The sequence below is a fragment of the Protomyctophum parallelum genome (assembly GCF_964188405.1).
Source record: "Protomyctophum parallelum genome assembly, chromosome: 15".
Taxonomy (NCBI): domain Eukaryota; kingdom Metazoa; phylum Chordata; class Actinopteri; order Myctophiformes; family Myctophidae; genus Protomyctophum; species Protomyctophum parallelum.
The window spans coordinates 45571825-45594547 of NC_139710.1; the positions used below are offsets into that span (position 1 = coordinate 45571825).

Below are 22723 nucleotides of genomic sequence, written 5' to 3' on the forward strand. Positions count from 1 at the left end.
AGGGCTCCTGTTAAGGTCTTCAAGGTGTTTTTGCTGACCAGTGAGGAGATCCTGTAAAGGAATCTTGTTCTTTGATTGACTTTTTTGATTACGTTGGTGGCCATTTTATCACCGGAAAGATTGGCCTCCAGGATGGAACCTAGGTAGGTAATTTCATCTTTTCGTGTGATAATATTGTCACCCACTCTAACCAAGAAGCCATCTGCCTTGCTGAGTTTACTATTTGATCCGAAGAGGATGGATTCAGTTTTTCCCAGGTGTAAGGATAGTTTGTTATCAGCGAGCCAGGTGCAGATTCTACCGAGTTCAGAGCTGAGGGTCTTTTCAACCTGCAGTTTGTTCCTGTCCGAGACCAGCAGTGCTGAGTCATCTGCGAACAGGAACAAGTTGCAGTCACAAGCTGAAGTCATGTCGTTAACATAAATTAGGAACAGTAAAGGCCCTAGTATGCTTCCTTGTGGGACGCCACAGCTCACTGGGAGGGGAGGGGACAGTGTTCCGTTCACCTCCACCATCTGTTCTCTCCCCTCCAGGTAGGATTGCATCCAGCTCACTGATGTGCTATCAAAACCAATAGCTTTAAGCTTGTTAACCAGTATGGAGTGGTTCACGGTGTCAAAAGCCTTTTGGAGGTCCAGCATGACCATGCCGCAGTATTTTCCAGCATCCACCTCGTGTTTGATGTGATCGCTCAAATAGAGGAGGCATGTGTCAGTGGAGTGGGATGTTCTGAAACCAGATTGGAACTCGTACAGCAATTTATTAGAGGCAAGATACTTTTCAACCTGTTCATAGACTATTTTTTCCATCACTTTCGAGATGGAGCTTAGAATAGAAATAGGGCGGTAGTTGCCGGGTTCTAATTTACTCCCTTTTTTGTACAAGGGGGTTACTTTGGCCAGTTTAAAATCTTGGGGGACCTGTCCCTGTTTGATGGAGAGGTTAACTATGTGGGTGATGACTGGAGCTATGGAAAAGGCTGAGTCTCTGAGAAATTTGGAGGGAATATTGTCATGGCCAGTGGCCTTGTGGGGTTGGAGGGCACTCAGTTTTTTAAGTACCTCCTCGGTTGTTACCATTGTCATTTTAAAATCATCTTTACAAACACCAAGGTTTTTGTAGAAGGCTTTGATGTGCTCTACACCAAAACGCCCAGAGTGGGAGGGCAGTTTGCTAACCAGCTTTGTTGCAATGTTTGTAAAGAAGATGTTCAAGTGGTTGGCTACATCGAGTTTGTCAGTGATGAGGGTGTTATTCGATTTGATGTTTATGTTAGTAAACCTGGTTTTTAGTTTCCGACCACAGCCTAGTTGATTGTTTAGTAACTTCCATAGCTCCCGAGGATTGTTTTTGATTTCCTCGGCTTTATCATTGATAAAGTTACATTTGGCTGATTTGGTCATGGCAATTACACTGTTTCTTAGCTTGTTACACTGGGCTTTTAGGTTGCACAGTTTGGTTTGGAGATCACTGTCGAAGCGCTTGCACTTGGCTAGTTTGGACTTGCATTTAAGAAGTTCAGAGCATTTGTTGTCTCTGGCTTTCATTGCAGTCAGTATGTCCGAATTCATCCATGGCTCCGAGCGGGTTTTGACCCTGACGGTTCTCAAAGGAGCCATGATGTTTAGTACTGATGTAAATTTGGTTTTAAAGCCAAGCCATGCTTCTTCGACTAGTGAGCTCCTGAGCACATCGGACCAATCCAGATTCTCCAGTTCAAGGTTAAAGGCCTCACTAGAGTAGGTTTTGAGGTCCCTAGATATGACTGTTTTGTGACAGTCAAACTTTAGTTTTTGTATTTTGCGGGTACAGAAAATCATAAAATGATCACTGAGCCCACATACAATAACCCCTTTCTTTGAGATTCTGGATTTGTCCGAGGTCAGAATGAGATCAATCAGCCCGTGGCAAGAAAAACATTGAGTCTGGCTAGTGGCTAGCTACTAGAAGCAGCAAGGTGCAGCAGCTCCGTGTACACTGGTCACAAAGAAGTATCACAAGAGACTCTAAAGTTTATAAGTAAAGGTTATAATAAGGACCTGAAGACTGAAGAGATTCCCTCTTTGTTTTGCACGCAGCCAAAGAGGTATTTGTTGTTTGTTTTATGTCTGTATTTTACTTATGTGAAATGTTTGCATCTACATGCTGTCAGTGTGCATGTCATCTTGTGTTAATTGTAACATCCTTGTTTTATTGTTTGTTTAGTTTTCACGGTGGGTTTGGAGGATTTGAAGACACCAAATAAATCAGTAGAGCCACTTGTGTCTGTCTGTGCTTGGAGGGAGTTACAATGTCTCTTGTAGACGGTAAACAAAAGAGTCCAAGAGGTAGTGAGCCTATACACTGACACGGAGCAAGACAGGAACGCCCAAAAACGTCACATCCGGTTTTTTACCCTGGGCAGAATTTTCTATGGCTGCCAATGCAACTTTTTCCAATCCTTAATCACATACGGACAAACATCTATGCCGATAATATCTAACTTGCGGAGGTAACGTGCCTTGTCCACGGGCAACAGATCTTTCAACATATGGCATTGCAAATACGTTTGATAATCACTACTCTGCGCAATATTGTTTTGGAAATGCCGCAAATTGCATTGCAGTGAACGAGAGCAAATCACAACTTCCCCTGGGGGGGGTGACTCCGCCCTGAATACGCGTTGTCGTGTCAGTGTATAGGTCTAGACTAGCCCTGCAACTAGCCCTCCAAGCAGAACCCAATGCTACTGAAGTTTCTGACATTTGTTAGACCCAGTGCATTGGGTCCTGTTGCATCAGTGCCACCTGGTACGCGGGCATACATAAAACATAAACAACATGGATAACGCCTGTCTGTGCTCTTTGACGAATTTTTTTCGTCTGAGGGTTTCTGAATATGTGAAGTACCCATACATGCCGCTGCGAATATCTCCTGTGGCGCGGAAGCCGTTAAGTATTTTTAATCTTTGTTTGACCGATTTGGTCACTTTGATTCTTCTCTTCCTTCCTCGTTTATTGACACCTCATTGTACCGCCTATCTGGCTAGCTAGTGGCGCTATAGCTGTGACGGAGCAGATCAGAGGCAGGGACGTAGCGGGCACAAGCCAACCGCACACCGGGAGGCGGTACAATAAACGGTAAACGAACAAGAAGAAATAAAGCGACCAAATCGGTCAAACAAATTAAAAATACTTAACGGCTTCCGCGCCACAGGAGATATTCGCAGCGGAATGTATAGGTACTTAAAGTTCCCGAATTCAGAATAACGCAAACAAAAAAAGGTCGTCAAACGCCGCAGATTCTATCTTAGAGAGCATGTTTATCATCCGCGTTCCAGAATTCCCATACGAAAATATAGTCATGAACAGGGACCCTATATAAAACTCATCAAAATTTCAGAAAAGCTTTATGTAGGGTTCCGAGAGGGGCTACCCTGAAACATGACTGCCATGATGATTATCATGACAGTCATGACTTAACTGCACCCTGTTTTTGGCGCTCGCTACATTTACAAAAAAAATAAAAAAATATATATATACATTCTGATTTCAAATATAAAGTACTCACAATTTGTCCCACAGGTGTTAGTTAGTTGCAGCACCAGCGATTAGAATTGCTGCATCCCGCGTTGTTTAAAGGACCACTTCACCACTTTTCAACCTATCTTCATATAATAGGTCCTCACTAATAATCATGAAAAAATGGTGCAATCTTTTTCTACTCAGTCTGTGTCTCATAGGATGGCTGTGGGCAATTCAGAAACCGTCTTCCAGTGACATCATCGATGGGGAATACAAGCTAATAGAAACTGCAGGCTTTCTAGTCCTGAAAAGTTGCAATGCGAAAATGGAAGCCATCGTTCTCACGATAATGAAAATCGAAACATTTTTGTAAAAAAATCTTGTTTAAAAAAATTATCTGCCTAATGATGATGTCACTGGAAGACGGTTTCTAAACTGCCCACAGCCCTCCTATGAGACACAGACTGAGTAGAGAAAAATCGTGCCATTTTTTCATGATTATTAGTGAGGACCTATTATATGAAGATAGGTTGAAAAGTGGTGAAGTGGTCCTTTAATAAAAAGCATTTTTATCCGAGCTCCCCGGCTACTTTTTTCAAACGGGGTTCGTTTGGGAAATCCACAGTTGCACACCGGGAGCGCACTCTCCTATTAGTCTGTATTGACAGGGCGGTCAGCGTACCTATAGACCGATTCACAGAGGGTTTCCTGGGTGTGGCCATTACTGAGGTGTACCATAAGTGCAGCAGCACTGATTAGCTACACCTGGTCTACAGAGCACCTGCTCCATGTATTACACCTCAGTAATGGCCGCGCCCAGGGCACCCCTCTGTGAATCGGTCTATATCGAACACACCGAGTGCCACCCTCCTCCCGACCGATAGGGGCGCGTAGTTGAAAGCCAATGGCAAAATAACTGCTCGGATAAAAATGCTTTTTATTAAACAACGCGGGATGCAGCAATTCTAATCGCTGGTGCTGCACCTAACTAACACCCGTGGGACAAATTGTGAGTACTTTATATTTTAAATCAGAATGTTTATATATACGTATCTTTTGTAAATGTAGCGAGCGCCAAAAACAGGGTGCAGTATGAATACGAGAGTCATGAACCATGGCTAGGTCTAGACTCGAGGCTGTCTATTAAGGAACTACTTAAACTCTATATTTAATTATATTCTTACGCAAATTGGTTTTATAATGATATTGGAGGGAATGAGGGATTTAATTATACTTTGTGTGTTAGTTTTACACAAACCACTATGAACTAAAACATTTTAAACAATGCTTTTATAAGGTGTCTTGTTTTTCCCTGTTTGTATATGGACCCATTGTGTCTGAAATAAAGCTTTCAATCAAAAATGAGCATTATTCTTTATTTCCTCATGAAATGGGAGGTCGTCTGAATCCTAATAAAATCAATTCATCTTCAGAGTCCCCTATAGGAGTCTAAGGGCAGATCCTCACCACTGAGCGAGTGGGGCATGAGCTCCAGGGGCGTATCCACCCATTTTTTTCTTTTTAAAAAATATAATATTAACCGATGTTGATCGTATCAAAACGGTATCGTCATTACATAACATAACATAACATAGTGTGGATGCAATCACTGCATGCCTTTCCTATTTGGCTTTCCATATAGCCACGGACACGGTCTAGTCTGTCATAGAGTTATTCACCTGTTTGTCCCTCTGTGACTGTCATAGAGCTATTCACCTGTTTGTCCCTCTGTGACTGTCAGAGTTATTCACCTGTTTGGCCCTCTGTGGCTGTCATAGAGTTATTCACCCGTTTGTCCCTCTGTGACTGTCATAGTTATTCACCAGTTTGTCCTTCTGTGACTGTCATAGAGTTATTCACCCGTTTGTCCCACATATGGATGTTCACGGACATCCATCTGAAAATATTTTGTGCCAGGGACCCCCATACAAGATTTGTGTTAAAATGTTTAAATTCAAAATAGGCACCTTGGCTGGTAATCCAGCATGACAGTGTGTCGCGGGTTCAAGTCCCGCTCCCGACGAACTTTGCTGTGTGTCTTCCCCCATCTCTCTCCCCGTTTCCTGTCTACCTACTGTGATCTATCGAGTGTGTGTTGTGTGTGTGTTGTGCTCACTTCAACACATAATGGGTTCATCCACACATTTGCGTCAAGCGGCTTCCGCTTCAAGTCCCATCCACTCCCTTATAAGGGGAAAACCGGTCCTCACGCTACAAGTTGAAGCAGCTCACTAGCGTGAAAATGCAGCAACCAGCTGCTTAAAGTGACGACTGGGTTCACTTTTTGCTCGCACCTAAGGAATCTTGTGTGGATGTAACCACACCTAAGATTATTTTCGTGTGGGCAAAACGCCAGCCCAGGCGTCACTTCCGGGGATTTCAACTTGTAGTGTGGAGACCTTTATTTCCGGTTTTGCCCTTATAGTCTAATTGGATGGGACTTGAAGCCGCTTGACGCAAATGTGTGGATGCCCCCGATTGTGGTGCCAAAGTAGACTGCCTGGGTGGTATCCGGAATGTTCGTTATAAAACACGCTTGCCCTCGTTTTTATCCACCAGTCCGCCAACCTCACGCCGACCGCTCGGTGGGGCTGTTCTTGTGTTTGCTGCATATTATCTTCATGAAGAAATGTAGGATCAAATAAGTTATTCAAAACATGGTAACTTTTTACTCTGAACTGAATCATTACCTGGTTCTGTTGGCGCGGCTCGCATTCCTTGAGCCTGGCACCACGGTTCTGTTGTTGTAGAAAACATCCCCACTGTCGTTTCGTTTGCGGCCCAAAGTGAACTCAAGGGTCCTGTTGAGAGGGAATGGCCCGCTCATGTCCAAATCTACCGGTCCAACCTCGGAGGAGAACAGCCCCTCCCCCTCGGTCAGAAGCTGATTAGTGGATATGTTGATGAGCAGTTCATCCGGTCCAATCCGGTCGCCCAACAGGACCCTCCAGATGAGGTTTGGGTTGGAGTCTGGTCCAGCCTCCAGAGGTCCAGTGGCAGGAGCAGGGAGGGAGGGGCTGCCTGTATGACTGCTGTTTCCCTCTGATGGAGGACAACACAACCAGTAAAGTACATGTACTTTATTTGGCTATTTGTACTTTTGACTCCACTGCATACAGTGAGTGTTTATCTTTAGGATTGGGTGGGTTGGTGTGGCTGGGTAGTCTTTTCGTTGGCCTTATTTTCTCCTGTGTTTGATTGCGACTGCAGGTCGCATTTACTATGAAATCGTACATTTTTGTCCGTCAGTCAGTGTGTTACTCAAAATCCCCATACATGGGAAAGCCCCCATACAGTATATGGTGCCCAGGTCTCGTGACATCATCAGGGATGGAGATCTGACCCCCCCCATGACAAAGGGCCAGCGCTTGCCCAGCATTCTGCTGTCAGCCAGGCGGATGCGTGCAGGTCACTTCTCGTCCTCGGGTGTCTTACTGGTAATGGGTGTTAGGATAGTGATTTGTCTTGTGGTTTCTTTTTAGGTTTATGTTTAGTTCCTTTTGTTTATTGTTTTGACTGTAGGCCCAGTCTGAAGTCACTGACTTTTTAATAAAACACAAAAGGCTTAACAAGCCTTGTTGCTGGTGGGTCTTGGGAGTTGGAAAGAGGTGAATCCCACTTTTTTGTTGCGCTATAAGTTTCGCCTAGAGCCCTAGACCGTAGCATAACGGGAAGAATTTCAACCACTGTGGGGCCAGTGGGGCCTCCCTTCATCTCACCCAGCACCCACATTGATGGTATAATGGCCTGCCCTCAACACAACAGTCATACACAGCCAGCTAAGAGCATGGATAAAGACCATTACCACTCATGTATGTCATGCAGCCATTTTTAAGGAGGAGAATACGCCATGAACCACTCAATTTTTTATCTTCTCTGGCTCGCCTTTATGTATCTTTCTTATGAATAATATACACATCCAAAGGGCCGACACACAGAGAGGCTCCAGTTAACCACTTAAACACTATATAATTCGCCGTATGACGAATTGCAAAAATAGCCAATGTGTTGTGAGCTTATAGATCTGCTTGTTTTTAGGTTAATGTGAAATTCCTATATGCTCAAAACAATCATGCGCTTGTAGATAGGCTTTTTTCTCTATTCGTATAAGGGGCTTAAGTGGTTATCCTGGGAGAGTTCAATAAGGAATGAAAAATGTAGGCTATTTTTTTTCAGGATGGTCTTGTGTGCGTCAAGAGTCGAGACTATCATGCCCCCTACTGGGATGTTATCACGTATTGCATGTAATATATATTCTCCCATCTACAAGTATTCCAGTTTCATTTACATACACATAAACGGGGGCGCCTACCTGTATACTGCTGTGATGCCGATGTATCCTGGTCACAGTCTAGAGGCGCTGTTTCCTCGTACACCTCATTGGTCTCTTGGCCCTTCTGGCCCTCGGCCCCACTCGGGGCCCCTGGTTCCATCAGCACCTGGTTCTGTTGGCTCACAGGAGGCCCCTTGTCATAAACGCTGCTGTTAGCAGCCAGCAGACCACCCACTTCAACAGAGAGTCCCCCACCTGAGCTGTCAGAGCCGGTGTAAACAGGCGGAGGAGGGACAGGCGGTAGGGACTCACGGAGGACCGTGTACTCATAGGTGATGTAAGGGATCCGGCCATTCTGGTTCCAAACCTGGGGGGGGGGGGGGGGGGGCACAAGGAAGTATTAAGTTACTGCTACTCTACATGTAAATGTCACATTACTGTATTCCAATTACTGTAGGTGTAGGCTTATAGTTTTTCATTTGACTGAGTATAATACATGGATAATTAATGGAGATAATGGTCAAGCTTTTTCCATTTCAGTAAATGTGTGAATAAACGGGTACAGGCTTTAGTTTAGATTGGTCCGACTGTCATTAGACCGACAACCTACCTCAAACCCTAACCTAACCCTAACTGCATGCACGGAGTAGCGCATGTCAGACCGTTGTTTCCACATGTCAGTCCGTTGGTCTAATCTGCGTGTGCGTCCCAAATAAACGTATAGAGCAACAGCAGTGGCTGAGGCTGTGACAATGTGAGTTTAAACAGACTGTTGTCTATGACTAGAAGTATGCCCATAGAAGTCCGGATTTGGCGCTGGTCTTGGGTCTGTGTGCTCCAGCAGCTCCATGTGGCTTTGATGAGAGAGGATCAGAATTCAAATTATCGTTGTATTGTCTTTCACATACCATATTTTCCTATTTCTGCTGATGTATTTATTTTTGTATTGTTTCGATGTGGAGCAAAGTTCACGATAAGTATTTGGGAACAGTATCTATTCTTGGAGACTCGTAAGATGATGAAAGCCTTGTATGAGTAGAGACAAGATGTGAAACAAGCAAGAGAGTCATATTGTCTCATTCCTTTTTCCTGTATAGAAATCTATCAGAGCTGACTCATGCCTAGTGCTGTTCATATATTGAATATATGAACAGCACAGGCTACTGTCAGAGTACAAGGTCTGTACTCTGTACTCATTCAAACACAGAGCAACTTTCCCCCCACCACATTAACATTGCATTTACATTGAAAGTGTGTCAGCACTTGCAAAGTTCGATGAGTGCAATGGTCAACCAATAAGGTTATAATTAACTCTATACAAGTCCAAATATAGACAACTAGGGTCAAAAGAACTATACAGATACTGTAGTAGAAAAAAAGGGTGGAAAATCTTCTTTTCATGGCAGCCTACCGATCACTCCCACCAACTTTCATGAAAATCTGCTCTGGATTTTGACCATGATTGTGATTTGACCTTTTGAACAAACGGAAAGGAGCGCACACCAGTAGTGGCGAGGTGCTGACCACAGGAGATAAAACTTTGACATGAGAAAAGAGGCCGCACAGCTCGTAGTCACGATGCTATAAACTTTTTAAACCAACGTTTCGGCATGCAGGTTGCCTTCTTCAGGGTATGTGATTTGACATTTTCAACTGAAAAGTTAATCATCTCTTCGGGTCAGCCTACTACTCATTAATTCATGTAAATGCGGCCATCCCTTCTCAAGTTATTTTGCCAATAGGCAAACAAACCAACAAACATGCCATGTTTTACTCTAGGAATTCTCACCACTTAAACCCTCTATAATACTTCGGAAAGCTCAAAGGGAAAACAAGTCACTTTTTTTAAACAAACTAAACAAACTGCCCCGCCGATAGGAGGGTTTCTGTACACAGTGGGGAACTCATGTTTTTGTATTTTTGTCTTAGTGTAATGTTTTTCCGTACTATGTGCTGCTTTTGTTGTTGGTGTTGAACAGACCTGTGAAGATGAATATCCTTCGGGACAATAAAGATTATTATTATCATCTTTCTACAGTATAAATTAGGCTTTTATATATTTTTATATTGAAAGCTGTATATTTTAACCTTGTACCTGTACACAGTACTGTACAAACTCTGTGTACCACATCTACACATATTCACATATTATGTATTATACATATTCTGTATTGGAACTATATGTTAAACTGCATCATCCCGATTAAATATGTACAATTAAAATAAATATAGAAATAATATATTTATATACCAGTATATTGATGGCCTGGTCAATTGGGCCTTTGGCTACGATGTATTCAATTCCAGTCTCGTACACATCCATGGGCCGTCGGTACTTGAATACAGTGCCTGCAGCGTGAAAGTTCTGGGGGGTGTCGACCTTGTAGGCCCCGTTGAAGAAGAAGTTACCCGCCTGATCGGTCACAGCTAGGGAGGAGATGAGTATAATAAACCAAACGGGGAAACACAGCACATCTATAGGCATATAAATGTATTAAAGTTTGCACAAGCCAAACTCAATACTTCCTCACAAAGTGATCTTCAGGGGTGAACTGTAAATGTGTGTGTGTGTGTGCGTGTGTGTGTGTAGGTGCTGCCACACTATCTAAAGAGCCGCGCACGTTCTCGGCTGTGCACAGCTTCTTTTTCCGGGTTTTTAGACAGCTGGTGGATGGAAAAGAAGCTCCACTTCCACGGACGACTTGCGCGACGGCCAGATTCCCGGAAACGCTCTCCTCCACGTCAGTCGTCCGCGGAGGTGGAGCTTAATTTCCATCCACCAGCTGTCTAAAAACCTGCACACAGCTTCTTCTGTCTGCGGCTGTGGGGCGTTTTGCGCTTAGTGTTAAGGGCTTGTGTGTGTGTGTGCATGCGACACACGCGAGTGCAAGAGACACTCTGTCTCTCTTACTATCCGTTTCGCTCTCTACGCTCTTTTTTTTTTTATATATATTTTTTATCCCACGATTTTGTAACCCATTTTTCACCCCTGTGTCAATCCTCTAATGTGATCCTGGGCTCTACACACCCTCCACCAACCTAGTCCCCATATATGGGGGACAAGGGGAGAGCAACGGACTTGAACTCATGCTTCCTTCATGCCTGAGTGTCCACGTTGCTCCTTTTACACCTGACGGGGGAGTTTCCCTGGTTGGACGTAGCGCGTGGAAGGAACACGTTATTCCAACCAGTTCCTTTCCCCTCCATCAGGAATGTGGTCATTGCATTTGGGACATGAAAGCCAAATCCAATATTGCAGCGTAAAACCAAATGATCCTGAGTTTTCCATACGAGTAGGCTCAGTAGGTCTACACTAGTGGGTACAGAATGGCACTGTACTGTACTGACATGTTTTTGTGTCCTAAGGGCACGTTCACACTGCACTTTTATTTTATTCTAGGATTTTGCCAATGCATTTTTACAGAAATATGCAAATGGCAGCAAACCGCTCCATTACCATTGAAATGATTTGGCAGAATCCGACCCTCATAGGTATAATAAAAGTGCAGTGTGACCGTGCCCTAACTCAGAATTCCAAATCCAAAGGTAGATTTAACTGAGTTTTGTTAGATTAGATTGTTTTGTTTTGACAATCTAATCTCTACAAATCAACTCTTTATGATAATTTTTAAACACACACAAAATTCATATATTGCTTTAAGTAAAAACAAGAAACAAAAATCCAGTATATGTGTGGGCAATTTGTAAGAGAGATAGTCAGTGGTGTGTATTGTGTCAATTACAGTGTACTGACGTATAGCAAGAATCCCTTTACAGGTTTTCAAATTATAGATTGACTGACGCTGACTAGGCTATGCCTCTAAAGATGGCTACTATACATTCTTCACAACCAAACAAGATCCTTTTTTCTCTGTTTACCCAAAATAAAGAAAGTTTGTAGAGGACAAATGTGTTTTATACTACTTCAGAACTGCCAGACGCCACCCACTCAGTAATCTGTCCATAATTAATCAAAACTTCGGATTTCGCATAAATTGGCCACAATTTTATACATTGCCCAAACAAGCGCTAGCTATATAATGAGTTTTGATAAACACTGTCAATGAAAGGATCAGTGGACTCACCATGAAGCATGGACCAGACCGACCCGAAGAAATATGTACCAGGAAAGAACTTTCTTGAGTAGTCTACCTTTCTTTAGGTACAGTAGTAGACTACTGGATGCACATGCTCGCGTGCATACCATATGTGCACGTGTGTACAGTAAGTGCATGCCATGATGAGCAGGAAAGGAGGAAGTACGCACCTAGAACGTCAGCTGACTTCTTTCTCTCAATGATTTGGATATCCCAAGATCCTTCAGGGATTTGGGTGATAAAGGAGTAACCTTGGTGACAGGAAACAGGAAAACATTACCTTTTTACGTTACCAGTGATTACTGACCTCCCGGTTTCTGCCTTGACCTTTAGTTATTGCTGGCTGACAAAAAAATACAACACCATTACTCCCTTTCATTACATCCACTGTTAGGAATGATCAACATTTTCTAGAAATGCATTTAATTAATCAATCAAGTATATTTCATCGCTATTTATTTGATTTTTTGCTAAGTTTTGTTGAAAACGAGTGCTCTTTTTTCAGCAATTCACATTCTTACACATATTCATTTACACCTGGCAGCTGGCCAGCACATCGTGCAACGGCACTCAACCACCAGTGCCAGTGGTCGAGTGCCTTGTTAAAAGAGTGTACTGTAGCTCACTCACTTTCCCCTACCTAGACCTTCCAACTAAAAACATCTGGACAGAAACGTGCTTCTCCAAGCCTTAAACCTGGCATCAAAATAGCAGATCTACAATGCGACACCATTGAGCGATGAAGTATAAAAGTGGTTACGGTAAGCTTCCACGTGATTGTACTGCATATTTCACAGATAATGTAACCTCCGCAAGCAACTAGAGCAGTGCTACTGAATGAGGAGATATTATGAAGCCAGTCATTTACCTAATGTAGTGGCACCGCGGCGGAAGTTTCCAGTAACTCTGCTACAGCTGCTTCCATCCCCTTGGCACACGCCACACTTATCCAGAGTGTTGGAGGAGAAGAGCACTCCGTCACATCCGATTGGCTGAGTGGCAAGCCAACATAACAGTTCTGTGTTAATGCTGTGTCATGTTTAACCACTTTCAACCAGGCATCCCTATTTTGGTGTCATTATAAGGCAACGAGTCATGAAGCCACGCGTTGTCAGCTTGTAGGTCTGTGTGACACCATCATACGACGGAGAATTTCTTTTAGCTTAAGGGGTTAATTGTGTTCAATGTTACATGGTTTGAATCTTTGGAATGCCATACTTTCCCAAGTAGGAGTCAGGACTCTTTCTCAAAATATGCTGATCTCTGTGTGATTTTCCAGGTTTGGCAAAAAAGGATGACAAAGACAGATTAAAATAAAAAGAAAAGAAGCAACTTGACTCACCTCACACTTACCGTCCACACAGACACCGCGGTAGCTGCTATACTTGCAGGAGGTGCCATCCCGAGCCATCACCATGAGCTGCCGCTGTCCATCGGCCGTGGTGCAATGGAGGTCGCAGGGGTTACTGGAGATGTGCACGTAGTCATCTGGGGATATGGGCAAAGGTCAAACCACTACTGCTATTGGGTAGACTCACAAACCGATCTCTTGTCTAAATGCTTCACTGAATCACTAGAGGCTGGTGAGACTCAAACAGCCCTTGTCACTGAAACTGAATTAAAAATATTTGGAGACGTGTGGGTCGATTATGCAAGTGGAACAATATATTACAGTTTTAAGAGGTGGGGGCGTGTGGTATGTCATATTGCAATTTTGGGCATGTTAAGAAGCGCTTTTGACACCCCGTGGAGTGCGCAAAACGGCCTTGAATTAGTCATGGGTGTGTTTAAGGCGTGTTTGAGACGTACCCAATCAACATGTCCGTACTATTCTCTTTACCAGTCAGCTGATGTCACATACGGAATGCGCCCTTTGGGGATCGTGGTATTACATTTCTTCAGGCTGGCACCATAGAAGACATGACATGCCTTTGTCACATTTGGGTTAATTATTCCTATTGCACTGCATGCTATCACCTTTATGCCTCAAAAGAACAGACCCACCTATACCTTTCAGATCGGAATGGAACTGCGAGTAGATAGCAGCATATTGGCAAATTGGCAAATGGCAATCCATGCGTAATGTTCCCAGAGTCTAACCCCCGAACATGCAAGTTCGTTTGATATCGTTTAATTCGATAACGATAGAACCATGTACCATAGAGCGAATGAAAGCAAGATTCCTAAGGAATATGGAGATTTTTACATTTAATAAAACGGTTGAGAAATGAGAGAACCATGAGTGTTTATAGGCTAATATCAACGTTTTTTTATGAAAGACAAACGGGCTGTGAACTTGAAGAGCTCAATCACCATCCCAACACGGAATAAATATAGCCTAGTGCATGCATGTATATGCACTGTTGCACTTGCACACAGTAGCCTACACACGCTCTTTATTTGTTTCTATTGAAAAACACCAGTAAAATAACGTTTATTATATTTTATTTCATTCAAGTCACGATTGGGAAAGACAAGTAAGACGCGCAAACGCGGGAAGCAAACGCAGCTCGTAAATGGCAATAACAACAATTAGAATAAATTACATACTTTTTTAATGTTTTCTTTTTAAAGTTCTCTTTTTTGTGTTTTTTTAAGATTTTATTTAAGTTTTTTGAAGTTAAGTGTTTTTAAAGTTGTTTTTTTTAAGTTAAGTTTTTTCTTTTTCATTTTTCTTTTTAAGTTAAGTTTTTTTAAGTTAAGTTGTGTGTGTGTGTGTGTGTGTGTGTGTGTGAGTGCGTGCGTGTGTGTAGTGTTTTTAACGTTTTTTTTTTTTAAGTTAAGTTTTTTCTTTTTCTTTTTTCTTTTTAAGTTACGTTTTTTTTAAGTTAAGTTTTTTTAAGTTAAGTTGTGTGTGTGTGTGAGTGCGTGCGTGTGTGTGTTTTGTGTGATACAGCTGTGCCCTCTGGTGGCGGGCGGGTGGTGTCACAGCGGGACAGACACACACACACACACACACACACACACACACACACAGACAGACAGACATGATCTGCAAGGTCTCATAGTTAGTGCTCAGTGCATTCGCAATTAGTTATCAAAGCAGTAGGTGTAGCTGTCACCAGATGTATTTGTAGGGGGAGATTTCTGACCATCTGGCAACATGGAGCTAACTAAAGTAGAAGTATAGAGTGTGTGAAAGAGAGGAACCCAAGTGGAACAGTGAGGTTACACTCAGGGAGTAGACGTGAAGAAGGTGCAGGACTTTAAGTACTTAGGGTCAACATTTCAGAGCAATGGAGAGTGTGGAAAAGAGGTGAAGAAACAAGTGCAAGCAAGTTGGAATGGGTGGAGAAAAGTATCAGGTGTGATGTGTGATAGGAAAGTATCAGCCAGAATGAAAGGGAAGGTGTACAAGACGGTGGTGAGACGGTGAGACCGGCTATGTTGTATGGTTTAGAGTCAGTCACACTGAGGAAAAGACAGGAAGCAGAGCTGGAGGTAGAGGAGACTAAAATGTTCTCTCTGGGACTGGGAGTAACAAGGATGAATAGGATCAGGAACGAGTACATCAGAGGGACAGCACATGTTTTGGAGATAAAGCCAGAGAGGACAGACTGAGATGGTTTGGACACATACAGAAGAGGCATAGTGAGTATATCGGTAGAAGGATGTTGAAGATGGAACTGCCAGGCAGGAGGCCTAGAGGAAGACCAAAGGGAAGATTTATGGATGTAGTGAAAGAGGACATGAAGGTGTGAGAGAAGAGGAGACAGAGGACAGGGTGAGATGGAAACAGATGATTCGCTGTGCATGGCGACCCCTGAACGGAAAAGTCGAAAGGAAAAGAAGAAGATGACATTAATTAAAAGCAAAGTTAAAGAGAAATAAAACTTAAATAATGTAGAAACAGCAGGAGAAAAATCTATAAAGCTCTATTTTAAGTTGTGACTTAACCACTTTAATGCTGGCGTCATTAATTCGGGCATGTCATGTCTATGAATTGATATAGGGCCTAAATGGAAACATGACCACAAGGACTTTTTTTTGGTGCTATCCAGGGGGGCAGTCAGGCAGATATTTTGTGAAGCCACTGAGGAAATCGGGATTTCCTGAAAGTTCATATAATGGCCTGTTGTGGCGCTGTCATTGGACCCAGAAAAACCCATAGCCCCATAGAAGTCCATGTATTTGGGCCCAACTTCACCTAGACTGTATTACCTTAATAAACATGGTCATGAATACTTTCTTCTTCCAGTCACTAGTTTAAAGTCTAATTTCTAATGTCATAATATTCTTTTTGGAAAATTATGGTCCCATTAATTAAAAAAATGACCATAAAGTCGCGTATGTTCTGAGGGGCGTGGCTACCGTTACAGTCTATGATCGGGATTCCCCTCCCACTCGAGTCAAAATAAAAACCAACGGAGAAGAAGGGGGGAAGTCCCGCCTCGTTGTCTGGGCCAGCCAATGGGCCAGCTGGGCTAAAACGGATCTAGAAAGATGGCGACTTACAATACAAGGACTGAACAGGCTTCATTTTACGTTCATGTTAGACCCGGAGAACGCTTTGTCCATATTTTTTGTCCAGACAAAACAAAACACGACACGGTGCATGCTCGTTTCAGAGCCAAGGAGTCTGAACAGCAAAGGACCCAATCACCTCTAGTTTGTTTAAACTTTAATTTAAAGGGCCACAGGAGAGAAAGTGAGAGGGCATTTTATTAGCCTTTTACCCGGATACAAGGGCTTCCAGTGGTAGTTCCTGCCATTGTAAAGCTGGGAGTTGAAAGACCAGCACTGCTCCTCTCTGAAGCTCCTCCCAGACGTAGGACACTCCTGCAATACAGGAACAACACCAATTTAAAATAGTTGCATGTTGTATTTGACATATGAGGCAACGTCATGTTTTACGCCGTTTTTTATAATAGCGTCTTTGCTCTCAGACAGAATCAATAGCTTGTATGTAAAAGTGATCTGAGCTCACCTTGGTATTGCAAAGGTGATATTTTTTTGGAGAGCCTGTACAGGTCATGTTGTCTTTCCCGCCTGCAGCTACTTTCTTTCTTTGGACATGAGAGACATACAAAAATGATACTGTCGATCATCTTTATCTATCGCTTCAACATCACTTTAAAGGTATATTCAGTGATTTCACTTAATTCAAATATCACTTATTTTTTTTGTTTTGTGATAATCCTCCCTACTATAGAGTGTGCTGGCCATATAAGGAGTTCCTCCCTGTCCCCAGTTAACCCCTGGGGGTCAAAAAACCTTAGGTTTCGTTTTTGACTCTCTATCCTGATTGGACGAAAGGCTGGGTCCCACAGCCAAAAACAAAACCTAAGGTTTTTTGAGTGAAATCACTGAATATACCTTTAAGGGACAATTTATATATCCATATATCCATATATATGCAGTATATAGACACATGCTGTGTGTGTGTGCGTGCGCGCGTGCGTGCGTGCGTGGGAGGCTGACCTCTGTTTGAGGCAGTGTCTCTCCTGGTTCATGACTCCCCCTCCACAGGTGCGCGTGCAGGCGGTCCATTTGGCCCACTCACCCCACCAGTAGGTTGTCACCTCCAGCTCATCCTCCAGACTGTTGGATGCTACACCCCCCTCCTCCTGCACACACACACACACAGTCACACAGTCACACACACACACACACACACACACACACACACACACACACACACACACACACACACACACACACACAGATCATGCTCCATGTGAGTATGTGTACTTGAGTTTGGATCGAACTGCGGTCTTGTCTCGCAAGATTCTCCAGTCTCTCTGCCCTTGGTTTACTGTCTATCTATCTACACACTATATATATATATATATATATATATATATATATATATATATATATATATATATATATATATATATATATGGAATCAAGGATCAAATGCAAAAATAAATTAAATTGTATTAATTATTTTATTTCTATTATTTCTATTAGTGGTAGTAATAATAACTCATTGAAGCCACAGTGGTAATTTTAGCACTACAATAGGCGCAGCATGGGAGGCCGTTCACAGCATGGACAGACAGCACAGAGAACAAATGTACAATAAATAACTGTCACTGACCACGGGAATACCGGATGACTCGCCCCGGTGCTTGCCCGTTTTTCCTCCCGGAATTGTCACCAGTGAGGGGGATAACTTTGTAATATGCTATTGGCTGTTTGTATTCTTTTTGGAAAAATATAAAAAGATACTCCTGTAGAAAGGCTATATTATTTTACTAATATTGACCCTATAAACAATTTAGTATTATTTAGTATTATGTAAGGTTCGTCAGATAATCCCCACATAGCCTACAACAACTTCTGTGAACAGACTTCAATGTAGTAGCTTTTCATAAATTATATTTGTACTTAGGCTGTCTGCTGTCATGAAAGTTTATAGTTAGAGAAATTCAAAGTCCAGCCGTCTGCTGTCCAGCCTCTCCCACCCCTCACTGGGGGAAATTCTGGGAGGAAAACAGAAACGGGGCGAGTCATCTTGTTACCGACCACGGTGCTTGGAAGTCACCAATGGATCAGCTTGTATGTATTCCAAATGCGTTAAAAAAACTGTCTCTAATTCTCCCAGATCACATAGTCTCATTCACAGAAACAGATTTATCAAAGTGACCTCTGGTATGTGCAGCGAGCTCCCTGTGAAGGTGTGAGACAGAGCAGCTGTGTGAGAGAATCTGGAAATACCAGACTGAGAGCGTAAGCGAGGGAGAGATAGAGAGGGAGAGATATAAAGACAGATAGATAGGTATGGAGGAAGAGAATGGTGGAAAGAGTGCAACAAGTGAGACTGATAGTCGAGGGGTATCAGGGGAGAGACAGAGAGGGTGTATGAGTTTGCGCTGCCCCACACACTTGGAACACCTTACATACTTCACTAAAGTACAGCTCTCTTCCTTCTCTATATCGCTTTCAACTTGATATATCAACGTTGGTAAATATCAACTGTACCTGTTTTAATTGAGTTGTTCACTATGTAATGTTCCTTTATTATTACCAGTAATTTACTTTATTACTTGCGCAAGCAGAGCGCGCAAGTAATAATTTCGCCCGGTCTGTGTGCACCGTGCCAGTCAACCCGCCACTTGATGCATATGCAAATAAAACAGCAAATTTGTGCCTGGTTTGCTGGGACCAGATTACATAAATGACCATATGTCTTACGTCATCATTTAGAGCTAGTCATACGTATACTATATACATAATCAGTAAAATAAAATAGCAAATTGTGCCTGATTTGCTGGGACCAGAGTACATGGTGTGTATATGTATGACTAGCTCTCAATGATGACGTAAGAAATATGGTCATTTATGTAATCTGGTCCCAGCAAACCAGGCACAAATCTGCTGTTTTATTTGCATACGCATCAAGTGGCGGGTTGGCTGGCACGGTTTTTGGCGCAAAGTAACCACAGTATACCGCTAATCAACTTACAACTACATACTCTATATAGTATATGTATAACTGCTCTCAATGATGACGTAAGTAATACAACGTTATGTTTCTGGGGTGTATAAAAGTATTAACTATTCATAAGGTTCAAGGTTTAACTATACAAGAAATTGTCGTATCTATGAAGGGCTCACATTTTAACCCGGGACAAGCCTATGTAGCATTCAGTAGAGTGAAAAGGATAAGAGATCTATATATACTTGACTTTAATCCTAAAAAGATCAAAGTGGATAAGAATGTAGAGAGAGAAATGATACGATTACGACAATCACCTCTAGAAAATCCAACTATACAGAAGATAATTCAATTACCATTAAATAATTCATTAAAAATTGGATTGTTGAACGTGAGAGGTTATCTAACACATTTAGAAGATATAAACTCAGATTCCCAACTCGAAATGTTGGATCTAATAGCTTTTACTGAAACACACTTAAAGAAAAATAATAACATTACTTTTAAATTAAGAACAATGAACACGAATTACAATACAATCAGGAATGACAGAGAATATGATATAGGTGGGGGAGTTATGTTGGCTATAAAAGAAGATATTTCTATTGAAATAATTCAAAATGAAATCAGGATATTAGAAAGAGTAGAACACGTATGCATACATGTAAAAGATAAAGATCTATATATCATTATTATGTACAGATCACCTAAAACAGACCTTTCGAAATTAAAACACATTTCTCGAAAACATGGTAAAGTATCTATCATCTCCGACTTCTGCAATTATGATAATAGGAGATTTTAATGAAGACCATTATACTGAGAAAGATAGAAGTATAAAGACCTAAATTGATAAAAGTGTATTTCTTATATAGATAGAAACTTGAACCATACTTAATAATACTAGGTGTTTACATGCATAAAGTAGATAGGTAGCAAATAGTTACACCTAATAATTAGACATTTCAAACGTTCCTTCACAGAGATACTGAGATTCCACAGTTTACAGCAGTCGGAAATACTTGTGCGCTCTGCTTGCGCACTAGTTGGCCATTTATGGCCTACTAGTGTGCAACAAGCAAGTATGCACTCGACAGAGTGCAGTTCTAGTTCATCTATGTTTTGTTGTTGTACATTGTTGATGTGTTGTAATCTCGGCACCACCTCAGTGTGTTCTCCGAGAACTAAATAAAGGTTGAAATGAAATGAGTGACTGACTGACTGACTGACTGACTGACTGACTGACTGACTGACTGACTGACTGACTGACTGACTGGCTGGCTGGCTGACTACCTGGCTGGCTGACGGACTGACTTACTGACTGACTGACGGACTGACTGACTGACTGACGGACTGAGTACCTGGCTGGCTGACGGACTGACGGACTGAGTACCTGGCTGACTGACGGACTGACGGACTGAGTACCTGGCTGACTGACGGACTGACGGACTGACTGACTGACTGACTGACTGACTGAGTACCTGGCTGACTGACGGACTGACTGACTGACTGAGTACCTGGCTGACTGAGTACCTGGCTGACTGACGGACTGACTGACTGAGTACCTGGCTGACTGACGGACTGACTGACTGACTGAGTACCTGGCTGACTGACGGACAGACTGACTGACTGAGTACCTGGCTGACTGACGGACTGACGGACTGACTGACTGAGTACCTGGCTGACTGACGGACTGGCTGACTGACGGACTGACTGACTGAGTACCTGGCTGACTGACGGACTGACTGACTGAGTACCTGGCTGACTGACGGACTGACGGACTGTTGGTAAATATCAACTGTACCTGTTTTAATTGAGTTGTTCACTATGTAATGTTCCTTTATTATTACCAGTAATTTACTTTATTCATCTATGTTTTGTTGTTGTACATTGTTGATGTGTTGTAATCTCTGCACCACCTCAGTGTGTTCTCCGAGAACTAAATAAAGGTAGAAATGAAATGAGTGACTGACTGACTGACTGAATGGCTGGCTGACGGATGGTCTGACTGACTGATTGACTGACTGACTGACTGGCTGGCTGACTACCTGGCTGGCTGACGGACTGACTGACTGACTGACTGACTGACTGACTGACGGACTGACTGACGGACTGAGTACCTGGCTGGCTGACGGACTGACGGACTGAGTACCTGGCTGACTGACGGACTGACGGACTGAGTACCTGGCTGACTGACGGACTGACGGACTGAGTACCTGGCTGACTGACGGACCGACGGACTGAGTACCTGGCTGACTGACGGACTGACTGACTGACTGACTGAGTACCTGGCTGGCTGACTGACGGACTGACTGACTGACTGACTGACTGACTGAGTACCTGGCTGACTGACGGACGGACTGACTGACTGACTGAGTAAGTAAGTAAGTAAGTAAGTAAGTAAGTAAGTAAAGTTTATTTATAGAGCACCTTTCACAGACAATTACAGTCACAAAGTGCTTTAACAACAATAAAATGAAAACAAGTCAATAGTCAATAAAACAAGTTAAGAACTAAATCATTAATAAAGTAAGACAAAATAGAAAATAGAAAAAAGTAGAGTAAAATAAAGCAATCAACATTTAACCAGGCCGGCTATGGAAAGGCCTGTTTAAAAAGGTGAGTTTTTAACAGTCCTTTGAAAATGTCCACAGAGTCCACAGTTCTTAGGTGGAGTGGAAGCTCATTCCATAGCCTAGGGGCAAAACCTGCAAAGGCTCGATCGCCTTTGGTTTTCCGCTTTGTCTGAGGAACAACCAGCAAAGCCTGTGATGTGGATCTCAGTGACCTGCTGGGCACATACGGCTGGATCAGGTCAGAGAGATAAGGAGGTGCCTGGCCATGGAGGGCTCGGTGTGTAATGACTAGTCTTAAAATGTATTCTGTAATTAACTGGGAGCCAGTGTAGGGAGGCAAGGACGGGTGTTATATGACAGGATCTCCTGGACCTGGTCAGCAACCTAGCAGCTGTATTCTGAACCAGTTGTAGGCGACCTAATGCGGTTTTAGACAGACAGGTAAACAGAGAATTACAGTAATCAAGACGTGATGACACAAATGCATGAATAATAGTTTCTAACTCCGGGTGTGAAACAACTGATCTTAGTTTGGCAATGTTACGAAGGTGAAAAAAGCAGGTGCGCGATACAGAATTTACGTGTTTGTCCAAAAGCATGGACTGATCTAAAATGATGCCAAGGTTTCTGGGGTTGGTGGATATGTTATGTTTATAGTGACCCAAGGCGATCGGCAATGACTTCAGCAACCCTACTTGGGGCAACGATTAGGACTTCCGTTTTGTCTGGATTCAGCTGCAAGAAATTGCTCGACATCCAATTCTTGATGGCAGTAATGCATTCGTGGAGTATGGTGATCGTATTATCCATTTTATCTGGTTTGAAAGAACAGTATAATTGAATATCATCAGCATAGCAGTGATAGGAGATTCCTTTGAAGGTGCTAATAA

General features: G+C 42.7%; 1 protein-coding gene across 3 annotated transcripts in view; it reads right to left on the reverse strand.

Annotated features, from left to right (window-relative positions):
- LOC310871622 (ADAMTS-like protein 2) overlaps positions 1–22723 on the reverse strand; it is a 42299-nt gene that overhangs the window by 14617 nt on the left and 4959 nt on the right. For 2 of the 3 annotated variants that reach the window (XM_083783240.1, XM_083783241.1), the window contains exons 3-11: positions 17295–17440; positions 16801–16879; positions 16550–16652; positions 13216–13361; positions 12742–12865; positions 12044–12124; positions 10028–10203; positions 7816–8143; positions 6194–6545 (exon numbers count right to left, since the gene is read on the reverse strand). In XM_083783240.1, the coding sequence (XP_083639366.1) occupies positions 6194–6545; positions 7816–8143; positions 10028–10203; positions 12044–12124; positions 12742–12865; positions 13216–13361; positions 16550–16652; positions 16801–16879; positions 17295–17440 (1535 nt within the window). The remainder of the gene's footprint in view (positions 1–6193; positions 6546–7815; positions 8144–10027; positions 10204–12043; positions 12125–12741; positions 12866–13215; positions 13362–16549; positions 16653–16800; positions 16880–17294; positions 17441–22723) is intronic. The other variant, XM_083783242.1, reaches the window with a different exon arrangement.